This window comes from Bacillus rossius, chromosome 7 (genome assembly GCF_032445375.1).
Source record: "Bacillus rossius redtenbacheri isolate Brsri chromosome 7, Brsri_v3, whole genome shotgun sequence".
Taxonomy (NCBI): domain Eukaryota; kingdom Metazoa; phylum Arthropoda; class Insecta; order Phasmatodea; family Bacillidae; genus Bacillus; species Bacillus rossius.
In genome coordinates, this window is record NC_086335.1 from 42,020,560 (window position 1) to 42,043,001 (window position 22,442).

Genomic DNA, 22,442 nt, shown 5'->3' on the forward strand with positions numbered 1-22,442 from the left:
TTGCTGTTGTCAACAGGATATAGACACCACAAAATATTCCATAACAGGAATATGGTCAACAAACAAAGAAAAGTGTTCTAAGAGAACGAATAAAAAACCCACAAATGATGAGGACACAAAAATATTGAACCCAAAAAAAAAATCATTACAACGGTTGAAACTAGACAAAAACACGAGAAAACGAAAAGACGAAACAAACACAATAGTTTTCCAAAACAGAATAGAACAACGATAAAAACCCCCACAAATGATGGCAGCACAAAAATATTGAACCCAAAATAATTCAGCACAACAGTTGAAACGAGACAAAAACACGATTTTTCGTTCTCTTAGTACATTTTTCTTTGTTTTTCTTTGTTTGTTGACCATATCCCTGTTACGGAATATTTTGTGGTGTTTATATCCTGTTGACAACAGCAAATATTTTGCTTAATTTGTGTTTTTTTGTATTTTGGGTATTTTTATTTATTTATTATTTTTATTTTTTAGCTTTCTTCTACAGAAAAAAGTGCTTAGCAATGGCGTATGTCTAAAAACTTACATCAAGTCTAACAAACGTTGTTTTTTTTAAGACAAAGCGCAAACGACGGAGTCGTGTTCACCGTACAACGGCGCCTCCAGATTACTGACGAGGCAGTTACTCCGTGTCCGGCCTGGCGCCTCCTGCAGGGATGGTCTCCTACCGTGAAGTTGTCTCCCAGCTGGGTGACGTTGTACTGTCCGTACTGCTCCACGATGCACTGCACGCGCTGCTCGTACTCCACCAGGGTCTTCTCCGTCCACCACTGCTTGAGGTTGCCGTGCTTGTCGTACCTGCGGCCTGCAGACACTCAAGTCACTCAGTCACTCTGCTGCACTCGTGTCCCGCGTTCGGGACTCCAACATATACAACATATCACCGCGCGTATCGCGTAATTCTACCATATCGTCACTGATGTGCAACATCTTGCCTCTCCGGGTACGCAGTGGCGTAGCCAGGATTTGTGTATGAGGGGGTGTTAAGAAGCATGCGCCCCCCCCCCCCCCCCGTATTAAAGCGGGGGGGGGGGGGGGGTTCACCCCGGGAAATTTTTTGGATTTTAAGGTGTAAAATAGTGCTATTTTAGCAGTTTTCGGTACTTAAATTTAAATATTGTAATGGTGAAATTTTTTATTATTTTTTTAATATGAAATTTGTTTGAGTGATGAATAAGAAATTAATTAATGATTTGGTGCTAACAGGGGGGGGGGGTAACCCCTAAACCCCCCCCCCCCCCCCCCCCCCCCCCCCTTGGCTACGCCCCTGTGTGTACGGCATTTGGTAGGAGTGATTTCGTGAATGGAACGGAAATGTGTTACCACGGTGCTGCCATCTGTGGCCCACAGTTTTGTTGTGATGCACATTAATATTAGCTACATACCTACTCATCAGTATAAAGGATTATAATATGCTTTGGTACAACAGAAGCGCTTGTGAAAAACAATAAGATTTTTTTTACGTTTATTTAAATTATTTTAAATTTTTAAGGTAATTATACTCGTGAAGTATGGGATATCTGTTAGGTTGTTGTAAATTATGTCGACGCTAGAGTTTATTCTTTTTTAAAGAACTAAAAAAATTAAAATTTCAAGCTAAAAAATAAAATTTCACGGATAATTCATTGAAATAAACTATAACAAACAAATAGAATGTATATATTGTTTACCTTGATCATCGAAGCCATGTGTGAGTTCATGGCCCATTATCGCTCCAATGGCGCCATAGTTGAGGGATCTGTAAATAAAATATATAAAAAAAATTAAAAACGTATTGTATATGCATCCATAAAAAATGCCCTTGCATTTTTGAACAAAAAATCTATCATTTACTTTTATTCGTCAATACTCATATGACCCCCTAAGGAAAGATAACGTTCGCTTAAAAAACATAATTTTAAAGTTGTTAGCATATTTAATGTTTTACGCATCTACAAAATTTCCAGGAAAGGAGATTTTCAAAAACTCGGCACTAGTTAAAAATAAATGTCTTAACCTTCATCCAAATTCGCACGCACACAGCCAAGAGGCTACTTATTATTATACTTTTTCTAAGTTTAGCAGAGGAAATTTGGGGGGGGGGGGGAAGTAGTAATTGCTGTAGACTTAAAAAAATAGCCAGCTCGGTTGGTGAATAATTACGCTGCCTGGTACTGACAGCTAAGCTGAAAGGAAAGTGGAATAAGACCTCTCCCCTAATAAAGTCATGGATTTTTTTACGTGTAACATCCTATATCTCGGTATACGGCATTTGGTGGGATTAATTTCGTGAATGAAACGGAAGTTGCGTGGAACGGAAAATTTGTAACCACCTGTGACGGATGGCACGAACAAAAGTTCACAAAGCCAAGGCGCAACTTTACAGTATTAACTGTTTAATAAATTTTAACAAAATTAATAAAATTCCTTGTCAAAATTCAGGTCAAAAACAGGGGTTTAGTATTTTTAAAGTATATACTTTTCGCTTTTATCGGATACGTTTCGTTATATAGTTTAAAATTTCGCTCTGCAAATCGAATTTTACGATAGTCAACGTAGGTTTTCCAGCAGCGAATTCTAGCGGCGGGGGGGGGGGGGGGGGGGGGGGGCGGAAACTATGTGTGATCGAGTCAAGAAGTGTAGTTGAAAACACAATTTGCGTATATTCATCACGCTCAGAATTATTTCAAAAAAATTCTAGGTTAAATTTCGAGTCGTAGTTTCGTATTAAAAGCGTATTTGCAACATGAGAACACATTATTTTGCTTGGGTGCTCGTTCGACAGCGAGTTCATTAGAGGCGAACACGCACGTCGATTCTGACAGTGAATATTGGAAAATGGCCTGCAATACGGATCCATCCCAGCATCTGCTTGGATTTATTTCTGGCAACGATGGGAAACAGTCGATAGGATGGCCGGTCCGGGGTTCCAACCCGACACCTCTGTAGTGTGAAAACTTGGGGTCTTACAACTGCGCCGTTATTGATGACTGTTTTGACACCGACATATTAGTGACCAATTTAGACGATAAATTTAAGCCTTAGCCGGGACTCGAACCCACAACCCTTTGTACGTAGTCTAGGGATTCTCCTGCCTCAGCCCTGGAGCCGCAGAACGCTACAGCCGTGGAAGCCGACTGGCTGGCAACCCCTCCCTACCACACCACGTGGTCCATTCACGAGATGCTCGCTCGAGCTATTCAGCGGCCCGTTAGCTGGCGCGGGGGGAACTGCCGGCACATATACCCTCATCTCCAGGTCCCTGCCTGGCGACTGAAGATACCGTGTCACGGGAGCAGTTAATTAACCATTAGCGCTACAAGCCTTGGGCTGGAGTGTGTATAAAATACCATTTCAAGAATTCTTTCACTCTTATAAAGATAAATTGTTCCAAATGGACATAGGTAAAGTATCAGTTTAAAACATTATTTAGAAATTTATAATAAAATACTTAAAAATAACAGTAAACAAATACGTCATAGATAAATTTATATCTTGAAGACACACACATCAGGAACAAATAAAGTTACACCAAAGAGATATGCAAGTGCGGTTATATTTCGAGCGTGTATTAAACTCATTCTCATTATATATTTTTATTTGTGCGAATATTTCCATGCAGGTAAGAAAATTGACACAGTGCGAGGAAGCTAACCCTCACAGTATAATTGATATTTTATTTTAATTATAAATATTGCCAGTGTAACCTAGAGTGTCACAGATTTGTAAATAAAAAAAAAGATCACTGCAGAAGTTAATTTAAAGAAATATTTAAATATTCATATCTAGCGTTGCCTTTAATAGTTGGGCGCACAACACGACTCAAAAGTTCTTAAAATATAAAATTTAAAAGTTTTTGCTGGCTAATTTATCACTCAGAGTCATGAGTTCTTTATTCCTCTACCACTGGGATAGTATCTAGTTGCAATTTATTCCTTTTTGTACCCACATACCTGATGAAACTATTTCTTGGCATACAATTCTTTAATTATTTCATACAGCAAAACATTTTATTCAGAATTCACTATTCACAATCCAAAACTTCCATTTTCATGTTTTTTAAACTTTTTTGTTACCAGTCAGCAAAGATATTGCACTTCTTTTCAAAAACAAAACACATAAAATAAAATAATCTTTTCACATAGTGTTCATTCGAGTCCAAAGACAAAATAAAAATTATTCAGTTTCATAGTGCTGTGAATATGGCATATTTACAACAGGCTATGTTTTATTTTAGATATTAATTTTTTTTTCTCTAGAATTTATAGGAATATGCGGAAGTAAAACCAGAGCTATGAAAGCTTCTGCCGATTCAAAAGGCCACAGTTAGGGTAAAGGCTAGGGATGCAAACGATACATCGATGTTTTGAAAACATCGATGTATCGTTCATGAAACATCGATGTTAGCATCGATGTTTTGAAGAGCGATACATCGCCGATGCATCGACGAAAAGGTCCAAAAACATCGACATCGTTCATCATTAAAATTGCCATAGTTTTTTATAATATTTTGGCTATTATTTCATGAATATTTATTGAATATATAAAAAAACATTACGATACGACATTTAGTTTTTAAGATACAATTTTTTTAACTGTCTATACTTACTATAAAAACCTACATTTTTAAGTACGTAGGTATCATAAAATGTTGTAAATACTGAATTATTTGGTTGATTTCAGTATAAATTTTTCCCAGTACTTTAAGATGTGTAAAATCATTTGGAAAAAATGAATACCGTTAAAAAAATTTGTTTACATAAGAATTTTCTTTAAAATTTTGAAAAATATAGGGAAAAAGCAGCGAGACTTTATGGACAATTTCATAGCTTGTTGTACATACAAGCTATTGATTGGTACTGATACGGTCTCGCTAGCTCTATCGAGAAACTATTGAAAACTAAATGTCGTATCGCAATGGTTTTTGGATAAATAGATCTCTCATGATCTGTACTATTTATAATATATTCATGAAATTATAACTAAAAACATAAAACACAAGGGTAATTTTTATTTTAAGTAAGCCTGTGTCTTAAGGCTGCAGTCTGCCCGGGCACACACACGGTGCGCAGAGCTTCAGGAAAAACCAACGTGATTTGAAAACTACTCAAGATATCCGAGTGGGGTCTGTTTACAAAAAGCATTTAAGTGTTCGCTGAATGCCGAAAGGTACTTTTTAATTCGGATTAAGTTTTTAAAATGTGTTTTTAGTAGAGTGAAAATGGCTAAAAGGCATGTTTTCGGAGTAATTTTTTAGGGATAAAACCACCGATACAGAATCTTGAAACCACTTAAGGGCAGTGCAGTACACCTTTATCTTCATTTCTCGGCCATATAATGTCACGGTCACCGCTCAGTTCTCTCAGTTATCCTGTGACGACGAGAAGACCGCGCGCCAGACCAGAGGAGACACTGCGCTAAAAGCACCAGCGAGCGTCGCGCTTATCATCCCACCTCACTGGCACACATAAACCCCGAACAGACGGCCAGCTTTACATACATTTAAATTATGGACATGCCCTTTAATGTTTACCTTTACTTCTGCTAATGTTGTGAAGTTGTAGTCATTTAAATTTGTCCACAACTCTTTGAAGTTTACTGAGAGCTGGTCAAGTAGTCATGCGGATTTTTAAGTTTTTGGTAGCAGACTTTGCTTTTAATACACGTTTTTGTTCTGCACGAGACACGACTGTAAATAGGTTATGGATATTGTGGTCAGGAATCTGTAGTAGGTATGGTTTTTAGCTACATACTATAGTTTAAATCATTTTGTCATGTTTATTCTGATATTTAAAAACATCGGTTAAAACATCGATGTATCGGTTGTCAGAACGATGTTTTTTGACATCGATGCTTTTTCGTTTGAACATCGATGTTCGTGATATCGATGTTTTTAAGAGCGATGTTGCATCCCTAGTAAAGGCAGGTAAAAGTGCGCAGTCCCTAAGAGCGCGCAGTATAAATATATTTAAGTTGGTAGCACTGGCCAGAGAAGTCGATAGGTGGCTCCTTGAAGCTTGTGTGTGTGAGCTTTACAGCGCTAAGAAAATTTGTAGAATCGGTTTATTTCGTATGTAAGAGGTAAAAATAACATTTGCTTTCTCCTGATGTAAATATGAATAAGATTATAATAGTCTTTGTAAGTAATACATCAACGAGGTACCGCTAATCATATTATGGTAATCCGAAGCTTGGAGTCTATTGTTTACGATAACGTGGTAACGGGCGGCCAAAGTGAAGGCTGCTGCTATCTGTTGTACAAACTTTGCACTTGTGTGAGTGCCTCTAAGAGTGCGCAGCAATGCGTTCTCTTAGAGGTCGAATTGTCTACTGCGTACTCTTGGAGGCCGTTTCTGCATGGCAAAATATTACTTTTACAATTCAACGGTTTCTTGTTGCAGAATTTATTTCACTAATCAAAATGACCTCCAAAAAGTACACTAGAAAATCAGACAGGAAATTGATTTTTACTGAAGAATTAATTGACGATGCTAAGAGACGAATAGAAGCCGGCGAGAGCAAGAGGAAAGCCGCTGCATCTCTGGGCGTGAATGAGTCAACACTTAGGAAAATACTTAAAGCAGTAAGCATTATGTAGCTTATTTTTTAGACACATGATAATTTCATGCATCATTTAATTTTTGTCGGAGGATCATTGGTGTAAAAGGGTAATTAATGTTGCAAACAGATGAATAATAACTATTTCACCGAGTTTTACATTATTTTACGACTTAATAGTTTTAATACCAGAGTGAGAAAACTAACAACTATTTAGGGCTACCTACTTTCATTTTTTATATATAAAAACGTTTCATTAAAAAAAAAAAGCATAGACATCTTGTGAACAGCAGCACTGCTAAGATTTATTCATTTATCTGTGAGATAAGGTTTTACTGTCCTTTAACAGCGAGATCTTAGGAGCGGGTGAGGGTGAAGTGAGGTTTAAGGGACATCACAACATCCATGCTCGAGCTAGGATTCGAACCTACCTAGGACTTCTCGCACCATAGAACGGCAACTAACCGATTATCCCATTGTTTTTGTTTCAGGGGACTGTGCCAACTTCTCTTGGGCGTCACTAACCAGTTTTTACTCCAGAGATTGAGAAAGAGCTAGCTGATCACATAAGAGAACTAGACAAGAGATTTTATGGTATTGGGAGGAAACAGCTCATGATTTTAGCGTTTGAATTCGCGGAAAAAATTAACATTGGTCACAGGTTTCATAAAACAATAAAACAGGCTGGTAAAAATTGGGTTCGTGCCTTCTGCAAAAGGAAAGTTTTGGCACTACGTACTCCGGAGAAATGTAGTTTAGGGAGAGCCATAGTATTTAACAGGGTTCAGTGCAGGAGATTTTTTGATAACTTGGCCAGTGTTTGTGCTAAAATAATTTTCCGGCTCATCGAAAATTCAATATGGACGTGTCTGGTATTTCCACTGTACCCAATCACATTCCAAAAGTAATTTCTCCTAAAGGGAAAAAGGTAGTTTGTAAAGTTTCTTCAGCTGAAAGAGGTCAAACAGTTACTGTCGTGTGCTGCATGAGCTCCACTGGTACGTTTGTTCCTCCAGCCATGATCTTTGCCAGGAAGAGGATGAAACCTGAACTGTACACAAATGCACCAGAAGGAACATTGCCTATGATTTATGATACTGGGTACATGAACATGGCACTTTTTGTAGAGTGACTGAAACGTTTCTATGATTTCGTGAAGCCAACAGAGAAAGATCCAGTGCTACTGATATTGGATAACCACGTATCACACTGCAGTATTGAAGCCGTAAATTTCTGCAGAGAACACTTCATAACACTGCTGTCACAACCACCACATGCTAGCCACAGACTACAGCCACTAGACGTCGGTTTCTTTGGGCCTTTAAAGAAAGCCTTTGCTCAAGAAGCAGAAAAGTGGTTGGTGATTCATCCAGGGAGGGCAATCACCCAGCATGACATTGCAAAAATTTTCACATGTGCTTACACGAGGGTAGCAACGATGGAAAAGGCAATAAATGCTTTTATATCAACAGGTATACATCCTTTCAATCCCGATTACTTCTCTGATGAAGACTTTGCACCTGTTGAAGTGACAGACCGTCCTCAAGAGCAACTGGACGTCACTGAAAAGGACCCAAACGCACCAGAAAATTCAACAAGTCTTGAAACTGATGAACCCCACACTCAAACTGATGATCTGGCAGAACACGATTCCGTTGCAGAACTACAGCGAGTTCCACCCTCAATGATAACACCACTACCAAAGTGTGTCATTTCAAGGAAACGAAAAGTGGCAGGTAAGAAGTCTGAAATATTGTCTTCATCGCCATTTAAAAACTCTCTTCTGGTAAGCAAGACGGCTAAGAAAATTCAAACAAGAAAACAAGTAAAGAAGGCAGTACAGTTCGACAATCCCGCTGTACCATCAACTTCAGCGGTGGCCTACATGCAGTTGAAGAAGAAATTGATGACAATGTTTTTTGTCCAGGTTGCGATGAACGCTATCAAGAACCGATTTTAGAGGATTGGGTACAGTGCGGCAAATGTAAACAGTGGTGACACGAAGATTGCTCAAGCTATTAAGGGTCTGGACACTTTAAATGTGATGGGTGCTGATGCGTACTCTTGGAGGACACTGTGCGCACTCTAAGACACCAGTCCTCTAAGAGTTCGCAATTTCAATTTATGCAAAACTTATGTTTTTCAGTTGCAAAGGATTTCATAGCTGCTTTTCTAATATGTGTTTCGTAAACTATAAGTAATAGTGTTTCATTTATTATAATCACTTTTTGTGTAATACTTAATATCTTAAGTTTACAATTAAAAACAATTTAAGTGCGTACTCTTGAGTGCCTTTACCCTATAATGTAGGCAATAATTCAAACGAATTTTTTTAACGATTGTTAAAAAAAAAAAACTGTGCGTTAAAAATGGCTAAAATTTCAGAGAATTCATTCCAAAGCAAGAGCAAACACATTCCCCAATTTTTGTTGACGAGTGCTTCCATCTTCATGTTGAGATCTGAAACTTTTCAGACAATCCTATACTAACCTAACCAACCGTCCACAATGTTTTAAAGTATTTTTAACGAAGTTAACCTAACGTAATCGACCACTCACGATTTGACAGAAATTCTCCAAAACAAACACTCAGACCCACACGTGAAATCAAGAAATGACGGCGTACGCGTCAAAGCACAGGTGTTGCAAGGCAAGCTATAAATTGTGACTTCTCAGAAACCAGTAATATAAAAAAGCCGCTTTCAAGGTACATACAGCAACGTCTCTAATTTAAAAAAAAATTGGTTGTCTGTAAAGTCGGTTTACGGACGATAGTTTAACGTGACACCGTCATAACAAAAAATTGATGAAATGATTGCATACTTTTATGGATAAAAATGAATCATTTTTATTGAATTATCACTATTGTGTATGGATACAAAGAAGGAGTGAAATGAAATCTACAATTTAATTGATAAATTTACTTTTATTTGCACTCATTAATTCAAATATGTTTATTACTTTAACGAAGAGATTATTTTAACTATAACTTTTATACATGCTTGCTATTTAACTTCTTCCAATCTGTGTTATTCTGTTAAGGATAGGACGATGATATGAAAAGTAGGAAACGAATGGGATTGTTTCAAGTTTAATGTGCCTCGAAAAAGTCAAATCGATGGTTGTTCCAATCGAGTGGAAGAGAGATAGATGCGGCGCAAACGTACAATGAGTGTAACGGGACAAAGCGTAATGGGACCATGAGCGTAACGGGACCATGTGCGTAACGGGACAATACAATGAGTCATCCTTTTTCGTGCTTGCAGCCGGCGTTCATCGATTTATTAGACGTTGTCACGTCAAAAGAAGTATTTTCTGGATTTTATTATCAATTTCCGGAAAAGCAGTGACGTAAGATTTTTACCAATCTTGTCAGTTTCTCGTGTAAATGTGGCGCTAAAACTCGTTAAAAATGTGTAACATAGTTCTGCGGACAGCCACAAGGATGACTTTTGCTGTGAAAGGTGTAAATATCTCAAAAACACAAACAAGAAGATTATATCGCCCATCAAGAGTCGCAAAGATGACACATTGCAAACTGACAGTCAATACAAGTCATCGCAACAAAACAACTAACTCACTTTCTGATTCACCGGTTAAGTGGTTCTAATTCTCCAAAAAAAAGTCTTGGGATTCACAAAAGAGTAATGCTGGAAACAGCAGACTGGAAGGAACTACGCTCATCCTTACCAGTAAAAATATAGTTTAAAAAACTAAAGAAACATGCTTTTAAAGATTATCAAACTAAAAAGTAAAAAATAATTTTAAAATTTAATTTATGACAATAGTATATAAGCAATACTAGTATAAATGAGAAAAAAGCTTGAGGCGCTTTGTGCCATATTTTTTGTATATTAAGCGCCCCATGCTTTTTTCTCATTTATACTACTTAGTATTGCTTATATACTATTGTCATAAATTAAATTTTAAAATTATTTTTTACTTTTTAGTTTGATAATCTTTAAAAGCATGTTTCTTTAGTTTTTTAAACTATATTTATTTTTAACTTTTTAGTTTGATATTCTTTAAAAGCATGTTTTTTTAGTTTTTTAAACTATATTTATGTATAATTATCATAGGGAAATGAGTTACCGACACTACCTATTACCATCTGAGATAACTATTTGGAGTTGCAACGTCACAAAGAAATGGTAAAGTCTCTCCGAATCATTTACAGTTAGATGTATGGATATAATCTTAGAATTTACCGGAAAAAAAATTTTTTTTTTCGGCGTGGCCTGGAGTAGAACCCACGATCGCTGAATCCGAAAGCTAACGTCACAGAAGTCGCGCGCCTTAGACCGCTCGGCTAACGAGCGTAATAAAATTGGTGGGACATTTTACAATCATGAGACACTCACTCTTAGTCGAAAGAGTTACAGACGGACAGACAATCATTTACAGTTAGATGTATGGATATAATCTTAGAATTTACCGGAAAAAAAGAAAAATTTTTTTTTTCGGCGTGGTTAAGCAAGCTGAAAGGCTAGCACAGAGGAAGGAACAATTGAAACTGGTAAAAGTATGTGCTTTGCAAGAAAAGAAAATTTAGTCGAAAGAGTTACAGACGGACAGACAAACATACAGGTGAAGCTAATATAAAGCATGTAAAAATAGATCTTCTGATGAAAATCAAGTTGCAGGATTGAAAGTAGAAAATAAAGTGTTGCCCGGGCCATGTGGCGGCTTCAACGCATTATTTCAAACTACGTGACTCGAGCAAATGCGTAGCTGAAGCAAGTGGGCCTCATCAGAAAAAAAAATTGGTTGTCTGTAAAGTCGGTTTACGGACGATATTTTAACGTGACAACGTCAAAACAAAACATTGATGAAATGATTGCATAATTTAATGAATAAAATTGAATAATTTTTATTTTAATAATAAAAGAATAAATATTTGAAATTATACTAGTAATCAGATTTTTAAAATGCAAGAATAATTAATCTTTATAGCCAAAATTGTTGTTGTAATATGCAATGGAAACCACATTAACTTTTCACTTCACTTTATAAACAGTCAACGAAACAGTTCACGTGTAGATGACTTGTAATTAATTTTAAAAACTGGCGTTTAGCTATAAAGTTTAAATATAATTATGAACAAGTTTTCATATAAATAAAATCAAATATCTATAATCAATTATATGAATCACCATAATTTTTTAGTCAATTTTAACATAACCTGTTATTACTGCACTCGCCGACAGCGTAACGGAACACAGCGTAACGGAACAATGAGCGTAACGGGAAACTTTTTCGTGCGTGCAGCCGGCGTTCATCGATTTATTAGACGTTGTATACTTGTATACTTATATATACTTGTATACTTATATACACGTCAAAAATCAGTACACTCAGGTGACTGGCAGTCGGCAGGCCAGCACGAACGACAGGCAGAGACGACAATGCACACGCAGCAGTTGTCCGAAGAGCAGCACGCCTCCCCCCCCCCCGTGGCAGAGGGCAGTCACCGGAGCTCACCGCCGCCTGTGAACCGGGTCAGCGACAGTAGATGCTGACAGCGCTCGGGCTCACTCTGACGCACACGGGTTTACTGAAGTCCGCACAAACAACCAACAAAACCAGCCCAGGATCAGCTTTTACCTCGGAAGAGAACTCAGCTCGGGGTACGAAACTCGTAAAGCCTCTCAGGAAAACAAAGGCCCTTTTCGTTTTCAGTTATCACGGTTTTTCGTGTTAGTTAATTGGGTCCTTTGCGCATGACTGAATCATGCTTCGTAAACTAACTGGTTTTGTTTGCATCAGAATATCCCTTGATTACACAAATGCTTACTTCGCTAAATCGTTCATTGTCGTAACTCAAAATAGTTTGTTAGAATACATCTGTTAATTGAAGCAAGATTTTTCAGTTTAACGTACTATTATTATTCACACCTTTCTGACGCAGCCAACGAAAGATTCGCCTGACTGACAACCAAATATTCACTAATTCACTCCAACGATAAAACTGAACAATTAATTACACCATGAATGTTCAAAATTGTAAAAAAACATTCGACGAAAAACCTGAAAAGTGTCTTACAGTTGCCTGAGTACTATATTCGTTACACAATACGCCCCAGTTTCGCTCAAGGAGATAATTATTTTTTAACAAAGAAACAAATAATTATTTTGAAGAATCATAACAACAATTGATATTTAAGTTAATGTTTATTTCCAAACAAATGCCAATGAATAACCAATAAGAGTAATAACAGGCACTCTAGACGCACAAGATGAGATAAAGAAATGATATGTTTTATTTTACAGAGGCAGATTTATTTCAATATTTCTGAGTGTACCACTTTCCTTGTAGTATTGTTGAACGGATTCAGAATATACTGCATCTCCGCTGCTGCGTAACTAGGTATAACTGGTGTTTAGAAGGGAATTTAACCATTGGGATGTTGGTGACACTGACCATAAAGATACTGTTACCGGGCGCCATTTTGTGATTGTTCAGTTCTCTTTTTTTTTGTGTTCATAATGTGAGTAGGTTGTGCGGTTGACTTCAACGTGAACACGAACAATGGGCATGCCGTGCATACTATTCGTGTTCTGTACCACAGGACAGGTGCTGTGACTTGTGGTTTGGATAGTTTCGTGCAATTATATCTCGCAATTATTTTTCGTGGTCCTCCGGTGGAACGTGGTAGTAACAACAAAGGAACTAAGCAGTGCGGTGGTAAACATCCCCACTCCCTGATCTTGATCATAACATTATTTTCTAAGATAAACACCAACATATTTGTATGCTTGACCCTGTGATTTGTTGACTGTGACCACAAATTAAATTTTGACTGGAAATTGTAGTCGCTTAAATTGGAAAGGTTAGTCAGTTGGGATCGTGGGAAAGCGAAGAATGTGCGCCATTTTCCCAGCTGTTGCTTCTGTGAGGATTATGGTTCCAGTTATGTTGTTCGTGAGTGCTTTAGTTTGCAATATTGTCCCGTTGCACAGGTTTGGACGGTGTAAGTTACGCATCAAAGTAATTGGAATCCCAACTTTTATTTTTAGGCAGTGAGGTGGAATGTCTGAATAGGGTGAGGGAATTGAGAAATTATGGTTTGTTATAAAAAAAACTTGTTACTTGGTGATTGAATATTTAAGTCCATCCACAATGATAACGCACGGTTACACTGGCCACAATAGAGATTGCAGTAGGAAGTAGCATACCGCAAATGTTCAAAGTTCCAATAAAATTTTCGTTTGAATTATTGCCTACATTATATCAGTAACGTTTTACTCAGCGTAAGCTTGCATAGCTCTTGTTTTAATTACAAATATTTCTATACATAACGGAACACCTTTTTTTAAAATATCTAAAATAAAACATAATTTTACCTTTAGTACATATAAAAAATGGTATTGTAAATGAGTTTAATATACACTGAATTTATACCCGCACTTCCACATTACTTTGGTGTAACCTTATTTATTCCTGACATGCGTGATTTTAAGATATATGTATGTCTTTGATGTATTTATTTACTTTTATTAATTATATTATTAATATTAAATAATTTTTTTTTAAAAATAAAACGTAGCCTATGTATATCTGGAATAATGTAGCTATGTAATAACGAAAATTCTTGAAATCCGTCTTCTAGTAGTTTTCGAGTTTACTTTGAACAAACAAACTCTCACACTCCCCCTATAAAAGCATTGGTAGTTTAGACTAGATGAAGTGCCTGGCGTAGCGCGGGCTTCACGCAGAGCGAAAAGGCTTCATTAAGGGATCCCGTCAATTAGACAGTGATTTTTCTCTTATTTGATCCAAGGTCAATTGTGCCAAATTTTGCCTAGCCCGAATGAAACTACATTTAATTTAGACAGAAAGCAAACATGACTATATATTTAGAACTTTTTATTGCAAAACTTGGGAGTAAAAAATGTTTTCCGTTCGGCTGTCCAAAGCGTTCAAGATGTAGACAATAATTATCCTCTTACTGTGTTAAGTGAGCAAACGTTTAGACATATAAAAAGTACCAAAATCGTAAGAACTGGGAATGGGATGGTTTTTGAAATCTGATGTCAACAGTGACGTTCTTCGTGTTTTGAAGGTCATGTGTGCAAATGTTCATAAAGCTCAGAGTAAAACTGCAGATATGTAAAAAATTCTACAGAGAACTTTTTCATGCATATATTACCCCATCGAGCGTCCCACTCCTGAGCCTTAACTTTTCCTTACGCTCGTCGCCTCGACTAACCCTATCAGGTGCAAATAAGTTCTACTTCTACTTTAGAGTGATCGGATCGCATAGATAATAATATGTTTAAAAATATCACAGACAACAGGGTACGCCAAAGTCAAGTGTGTTTAGATTCCTCGCAATAGCAGGAAACATACAGAACTACATACCTTCCGGCCTGGTTAGGTTCAGTTTGGTGAAAGAGTTGAATACAAACGGTTTGTAGTAAATAGTAGAGAACTTGAGAAAAAAAAAATATGAAAAACCAAGAGGAAAACAAGTTTTTGGGCAGGGTGCTGGTAGACTACCCGGATTACATTCTAGCTATGCAGATTGCATTTGTAGGTGGGGACAGGCGCTTGGTGACTAACGAAAACAAGGGTGTAAATTCTTTAAACGCAAGGTTGTGTACATAGGCTTATGACGAATGGACTAAGCAAGTAATGTGGGTAGGACCCTAGTCACATATTAGCCTTACATATGCCTTCATTTCTTGAAACCCATTTAACATTTTTTACACACTATCCAAATAGAATCTTTTATATTCCTCGTTCTACGTGTAAAAATTAATTCACATTATTGCGAACTCATATATATATTTTTTTGAAGGTCATATGTGGAAATGTTCATAAAGATCAGAGTAAAACTGCAGAATGTATAGAAACAATCCACAGATTTAAATTTAAATTTAAATTTATCATTAAAATACTCTTTCTGCTGTAAATGTTAAAAGTAATATAGAATTTTAAAAAAAATTATCTAGTGGTCTTGATAAGTTAAATACAATTTTAATTAGGATAGTTATAATTTTTTTTTACAAATCTCTGTAAGGAGTTACGGTGCAAGAAGTTTTATTTATTAATCAAACATATTTCAAAAGAAAACTAACATTATCTCAATTTCATAAGTGTTTCCAACAACTGTCTGCATGCAAGTAGTATGTATAACTTACTTTCAAACATTTTATAGCAACTTATCTTAACTATCTAAGTTTGAAGAGTATTTTGTAGTACTTACTCCAGTCCTAGGCCGTAAAAAGGTGGCTGAAGTATTCCAGCAGGAAATGCTGTGAAAAAAAATATTGTCATATTAACAAAACTCACATTGTCTGCTTTAAAATATTTCACATCAAAATTTAAGTCTATTTCTAATAGTTAATTTTGTTTGTCAGTTACAATACAATTTTTTACCCGTCAATTTTTAAGTGTTATTTAAAGTTTTACTAAGAAATCACTGGTTGATGCTTATCAGAACATTGTAATTTGCAGGTGGTTCCTGGGAAACAAAAACACGTGTAGTGCTTGTACATTTGGTTGGTGAAATTTTTCCGTATTTTCTTTTCTTATTGTGTGGAAATATGATAGTACTTATATACAGCAGTTGATAAACGGCAAATAAATGTATAATTCTATAGTATTTTATCTAAAGGTGACTTTTTATTTCAACTGAAATTATTAAACAAGAATTAATTTTACTTAAAACAACAATTTTGTGGGGCTCTCATCCGAGATGTTAGAGATCCGATTAACTCAAATATTTCAATATTCTTAGGTATTATTGCTAATCGCAGTAAATAATATTATGATTCCCAAATATATTTAGTCCTGTATAAGATACTTTCGAATGAATACTGTGGAATGTAAAACCTAATTAGCACTTCAGACAGACCTACAGGTATTTGTAAACTATAGAGAATTGGAAAAAAAAAAAATGTGTTTAGTCGGAGCGCTAAGTTGGGTAAACAGAGTTTAATGTTTCGACCAATGACGTTCTTTGCTTATGGTAGTAATGCGGTGTTTGATAAGTTAACCTGGCCATAAAATGATTAAAATTTTACTGAAAATAGTTAAATCAATAATAGTTTTTTAACACTTTGGTAAAAAAACTAAATCTTTGAATATTGTAACAAGATATTGACAGTCTCTTGAAAATAATAATTTAAGTTAAACTTTGTCCTCGCAAAATTATTTGATCAAGCCACAGATTTTATTGGTTCCTACAAAAAAACACATTATTTATCACATTTTGTTGTCAATAATTTATATTGGAAAAATATATATATTTGCATGTAACGAAAATACTGCAAAGAAAAAAATACAATTTTCTGTTTATCTTCCACATACGTCCACAGATAAATGTGGTGATAAAGTAAGACCTAAAGGCAATTTTTAATTCGCCATTATACTGATAATACTTCTCATACAACCCACAGAATTCTGCTACTACAACAATGTTTTTTTCTCTCGCAAAAGTAATTTTCATCTTTACAGTTTCAAACTAAAATATTTTCCAAAAAAACACTTCGTCCTTCTGTTATTGTAGTAACTGTATACATTTCTAATTAATTTTTGTGCACTTACTGACGGAGTTGAGAATGGGCGAATAGAATGCGTTCACCGTCGTGGCCGGAGTGATCCACCTGCAAAACAAAACAAACAATAAAATATGTGCGTGGTCGACCCAGCGTTAGAACGAAAACATTATTTATTTACTACAATGTTTCATAGAGCATTGCTCGATTTTGGAACTATACATGTCAATGTGGCAACATTATAAAATAACTTTTCTAAAGAAAACAAATGCACTTTGATCTGTATGCGAATGAGATCTAACATTAACACTATACATTTTACACTTAAAACCTACAATATTAACCATACATTTAAGGTATTACAGAGCATTGGTACCTTTGCATTGGTAGTTCAGCAGTTAAGAATCACACATTGTTCCAAACATCATTATGTATTTATGTCTTACATCTCCAAAAGATATATTTTTGTCAATATAAGAAATGTATTTCCAGGTTTCATGGCTTGATACATTTTTTTGGTAGGGTATTGTAAAGTTTGATTGTATTGACTTGATTATGCTGAATTTCGCACTTCAAGAATCAACTTGAACGGTGAAACAAAATATTCAATAATTTACTTGAACGTTAAAACTAAACAAAGTTATAAATGAAGGTTTACAACCATATCAAAATGGCGACGAAAAACCTGCATAGTTTTACAGTTGTTCAAACACTTGCAACGGACGTCTCTTTCCTTGTTCGTTGCGTTGTACGTCGGCTGTTTCCAGGCGTATTCGGTACTTTCCCTCTCTCCTCCTCTCTTACCGCTTAAACACTCCTTTTCTGAGGAACTATTTTCTTTTTGCGGAGGCTTTCTCGCCCTATCTATAGAAGTTTAGGTCTTCTCCTTCGTTTGTCAGTAGAGCTTGCTTACTGACCATCCATCAGTACGTCGCTAGGTAGTGACGTGCACCGGGTCATGGGCGTATGAGGTGATACTAGTTGGAGATAATGCTATATTTAAGTCAGTGGTTTATAATATGGCTTCAATCGTTTTTTCCATGCTTAAATTCTCATTTGTAAGCCACGTTCTAAATTTATTACCTTGAATTTGATTTTTTTTGTCTCATAATATTCGGTTTTATGTTTATTCACGCCCATGAACAGGTTTATTTACGGTACGTAACTTGGTGCATGTTTATAGACTTTGCATTTCACTAACAAGCCAATTATAATAATACTCACAATGGTTTTTAAAGTAACGATTAATCATTACGTAAATATTGTGTTGTCTATTCAGACACATTGTATGGAATTATTTAGTTGAAGTATGCACACGGTTGCCTTTGATTACACTGGTTCTTATTGATCGTATTTATTCTGGTTGATATTTCGTATAAGAAATGTTTGTAATCAATTTACTTATCACGCGTATATATAAATATTGTTTTTTTCGCACTTATTTTTTTGTATTTTAATTATATTGGAGTCATATATACTATTTATTGGCATTTAATGTTTATAGTTGTTCTACATAGTAAATTGCGTTTGCACAATTGTGATATGGGGTTATAAACTAAACCTATTTTTTGTGCGCCTACGTATTTATCAGATAATATATTATATATTTTCAGAAATATATGAATAAAGGTCGAATAAAAATTTATTGTATGACTTGTGCATTACCATTTCACATGAATCACTTAAAACAAGACAAGAATTCCTTACAGTTGCCCCTACTTTAAGGGGCGACATGTTTCGCATACTAATCGTTTCAAATAGTGTGTTTACTCCGTAGTAGGTTGGCGCTTCCACTGACAAAGAAACGGTCACTGCAAGCGTCACACTTGATTCGTTATTTCACCCCTCCCTCTACGCTATCGAGAGTGCCGCTCCCGTTGCAATTTTCGTTACGCTGTTATGAGTCGTCGCCTGGACTTATCGTAACAGTTGTAAACAAGTTTCACTTCAAAACAAAGTTCAGACTCTTGACTTAATCTTAATGCAGCAAAGTTAACATACTGCTTAACAAAAAAAATAAGGATGATTTAGTTTTCGTAATTGTAAGTGGGATATTTACATAGCATATGGTCCGAGTGGTTTATAATACATTTCGGGTACATCGCAATAAATTAAAGGAAATATGTTTGCTCATGTTCTCACTATAAAACAACATGTATTATTATTTTATTATTGAATTGTTCGTATTTAAACTCTAATATACCTGTTGTAGTCTGGTGTTTTTCTTAGATCCTCCAACGTCTTCTTAACAGATGTCTCTGATAACTTCAGATACGACTCAAACAACTGGCCTTCCACTATTTCCACCTGTTGAAGTCAAATGATCACATATACATACAAAAATCTCTTACTGAATCAATATATATTTTTACTCCTAGTTAAGCTCCTGGAAAACAAACCCAGCCAACCACGAAACACAGAGAAAATCTACCAAATTTAACTCGCTGTTGGTCTGTAAGTCTTTTCGCCAAAAATACATGGCCTTACTATTCCATCAATCACTGTATCCGCCTACTGTCAGCCCACCAATCATAACCATCCAGTGCGGAAGAAAACGCGAACTGAATGGCCCGGACAAATATGGCAATGACTTCTCTTGCAGACTGCCTCCAATTACCAAGGAGCAATCGCTAGCGCACGCATACCTTATGTCTAATAATTTATTAAAAGATAAGTTGTTTCTGTGAAAAAATATACGTCCCTATGAAGCAGATGTCCAGTTAAAAATATAAAACTTAAATTTGCGAAGTATACTACTTGCAAATTAGTGAATTTACAGTTACTATTTTTTTCTTAGTTTGAGCATTAAATTTTTTTTTTGTAACGGAACATTCGAGAAATTGTTAAGTCTAGAGAAAAAACACCCCTGTTTCTTCTACGGGTGTATACCTTCTTTACAACGAAACACAAAACTCGGAATTCGGAATCCAGCGTATTTTCGATGAAGATTCACTTACCTGAGATTTCGAAGAACTCTGGTTTATTCTATGTCTTTTCTTCGTTGGAACGTCAGTACACTCACTGTAGTTTCTAACAGCATGAATGGATTGCAACTCCTATACCTAGCAGGGTGGCGGATCTGAGGGGTCGCTCATTAAGTGTAGGACTGGAGAGCAGGGGCCAAGGATGGATGGATATATATATATATATATATATATATATATATATTCTATGTTATCCCCACTTACAGCTTTTAGGATACTAATGCGATTGCTATCTCTCAGTGTTGAATTTGAAAGGGTTTCAATATTATCAACACAAAACAATTTGTAAAAAAAAATAGAAAAAGAAGCGTTTAGGGTCTGCGCTGTATTTTTTTTTTGTGTGAAAACGCCGGGATAAAATCATTTTCGATATAAACAAGGTAAACTCACAAGTGTAAGAAATAATTGTGTTTTTTTCCCCATGAGTATTAACCAGTTTTTGAATGATTTTCCTACATAAAAAGATTTTTCTTGGGGGTTCAAATTATAAATAAGTGAATTTTGTGCCCGTAGGCCTACATCAACGAACATAAATACTAAAGTTCCGAAGATCCCTGGATGATCTGTAACCAGCAGGGCCGGTACAAGGTAAATTGGCGCCCTAGGCGAAAAACCTTAACCCCCCCCCCCCTTCCCCGCCGGAACCACCAAACAAAAATTTCCTTGCCTCAAAATACATCACGTAAGCCTAAGATTTTGCAACAATCAAATGTAAGCAGGCTTGTGTTTTTTACTAATTATAAATCATAAACAGGTCACCGTGGACTTTAAATAATTACTTATACCAATATAAACATTCCAAACTGTTACAAAAATACATTTTCATCTAGTTTCAATAATAGTTAAACATATGATATGAGCTGTTATGTGTCGTGCTGCGCCGCCCCCAGCTACTTGGCGTCCTGGGCGGTTGCCTAGTTCGCCTGTATGGACGCGCCGGCCCTGGTAACCAGCGCTGCACGCGAACAGAGGGTATAGTGTGTCTGGAGAGCGGAGCGCGCGCACCTGCTCGTAGAAGAGCTCCAGCTTGCCGGGCGTGAGCAGCCAGCCGGGGAAGCCGATGAAGGGCCGCATGGCGTGCGCCTTGTCCAGGGTGCGCTGCTTCGTCTCGTCGTCCATCCACTGCAGCTCGCGCACCATCTCGGCGAACGCGTCGCGGATGTCGTTCACCATCTCCAGCGCCTGCGACACACGCGCCCCTCCTCCTCAGGCACCGTCCACGTCCGTGCAGGGGACGCACCACAACGCCGAACGCCGAACGCCAAATTGACTACAACGCCGACAGCTAGAAAACTGCTGTGTACCACAACGCCGAATTACCACAACGCCGAAATACATTTAACGCCGAAAAATGTAATTGCAGGAATGCCACAAAGGTTAGGTTAGGTAAGATTAGGTAAGGTTAGGTTAGGCTAGGTTGTGGTATTTCGGCGTTAAGATACATTTATAAGAAACACACACAAATTCATTCAGTTGCTTTTCATTTTGCTCCTGTGCCCCCCCCCCCCTCCTCTCCCCGCAGCAACATTTTTCGGCGTTACTGTATTTCGGCGTTGTGGTACGCAGCAGTTTTCTAGCTGTCGGCGTTGCGGTAAATTTAGCATTCGGCGTTATTGTGCGTTCGGCGTTGTGTTATTTCGGCGTTGTGTTATTTCGGCGTTGTGGTAACGACCCGTCCGTGTATCGTCTCACTTGCCTCGGCCACGCTCCGTGCCACACCGAACTGTCGCGGCATCGCACGAGACACGTGCTTAAGGAAGGCGTCGAAGATGAAGTTACGACTAACAGAATCTCATGTATTATTCTAAAATGCGTCTACCAAAAACATGTGTCATGGTGAACGCGTTTGGACCGTTGTTGATCTTGTAAGTAGTATGTAAATGTCGGTCCTAATTTTTGAATTTTTGAAGAAGAAAACGAGAAATTTTTCCTCAAAACGGTAATTTTTTGGATCATTTTTGAGGAATTTTGAGGAATTTTTGAGTCCAAGATGGCCGCCGTGACGTCACAAATCCAAGATGGCGGTCGGAACCAGTCACCACACCCTGAACCCTGGCGCAGGACCGACATTTACATACTACTCTTGTACGATCACATACCTACCATTTATTACGTACGAGTTCCTACGTAGCAAGTGTCTTGACATTTATTTTCTAGTGCCTTTGAATATTTCCAGCTTTATTTTCCTCCTCGACTTGCAATAAAGTCAACAAATACCTGGTACACATAACGTGAGCAGATCTTCAGGAAAAAACTACGCGATTTGAAAATTTGCTCAAGTTATCAAAGCATTTAAGAATACGCTTAGGACTGGTAAGTAGATCTGTTTCCGTATTTAGTTTTCAAACTATATTTTTAGAAGAGTGAGAATGGCTAAAAACGCATGTTTTAAGAATAATGATTT

At 36.8% G+C, this 22,442-nt stretch overlaps 1 protein-coding gene across 1 annotated transcript in view; it reads right to left on the reverse strand.

The window, feature by feature from the left end:
• Positions 1-22,442, reverse strand: part of LOC134533911 (neprilysin-4-like) — a 108,009-nt gene that overhangs the window by 7,119 nt on the left and 78,448 nt on the right. Inside the window, exons 13-18 of the mRNA XM_063371699.1 lie at positions 21,044-21,220; positions 19,258-19,361; positions 17,104-17,162; positions 15,761-15,809; positions 1,686-1,753; positions 684-820 (exon numbers count right to left, since the gene is read on the reverse strand). Coding sequence (XP_063227769.1) covers positions 684-820; positions 1,686-1,753; positions 15,761-15,809; positions 17,104-17,162; positions 19,258-19,361; positions 21,044-21,220 — 594 coding nt within the window. The remainder of the gene's footprint in view (positions 1-683; positions 821-1,685; positions 1,754-15,760; positions 15,810-17,103; positions 17,163-19,257; positions 19,362-21,043; positions 21,221-22,442) is intronic.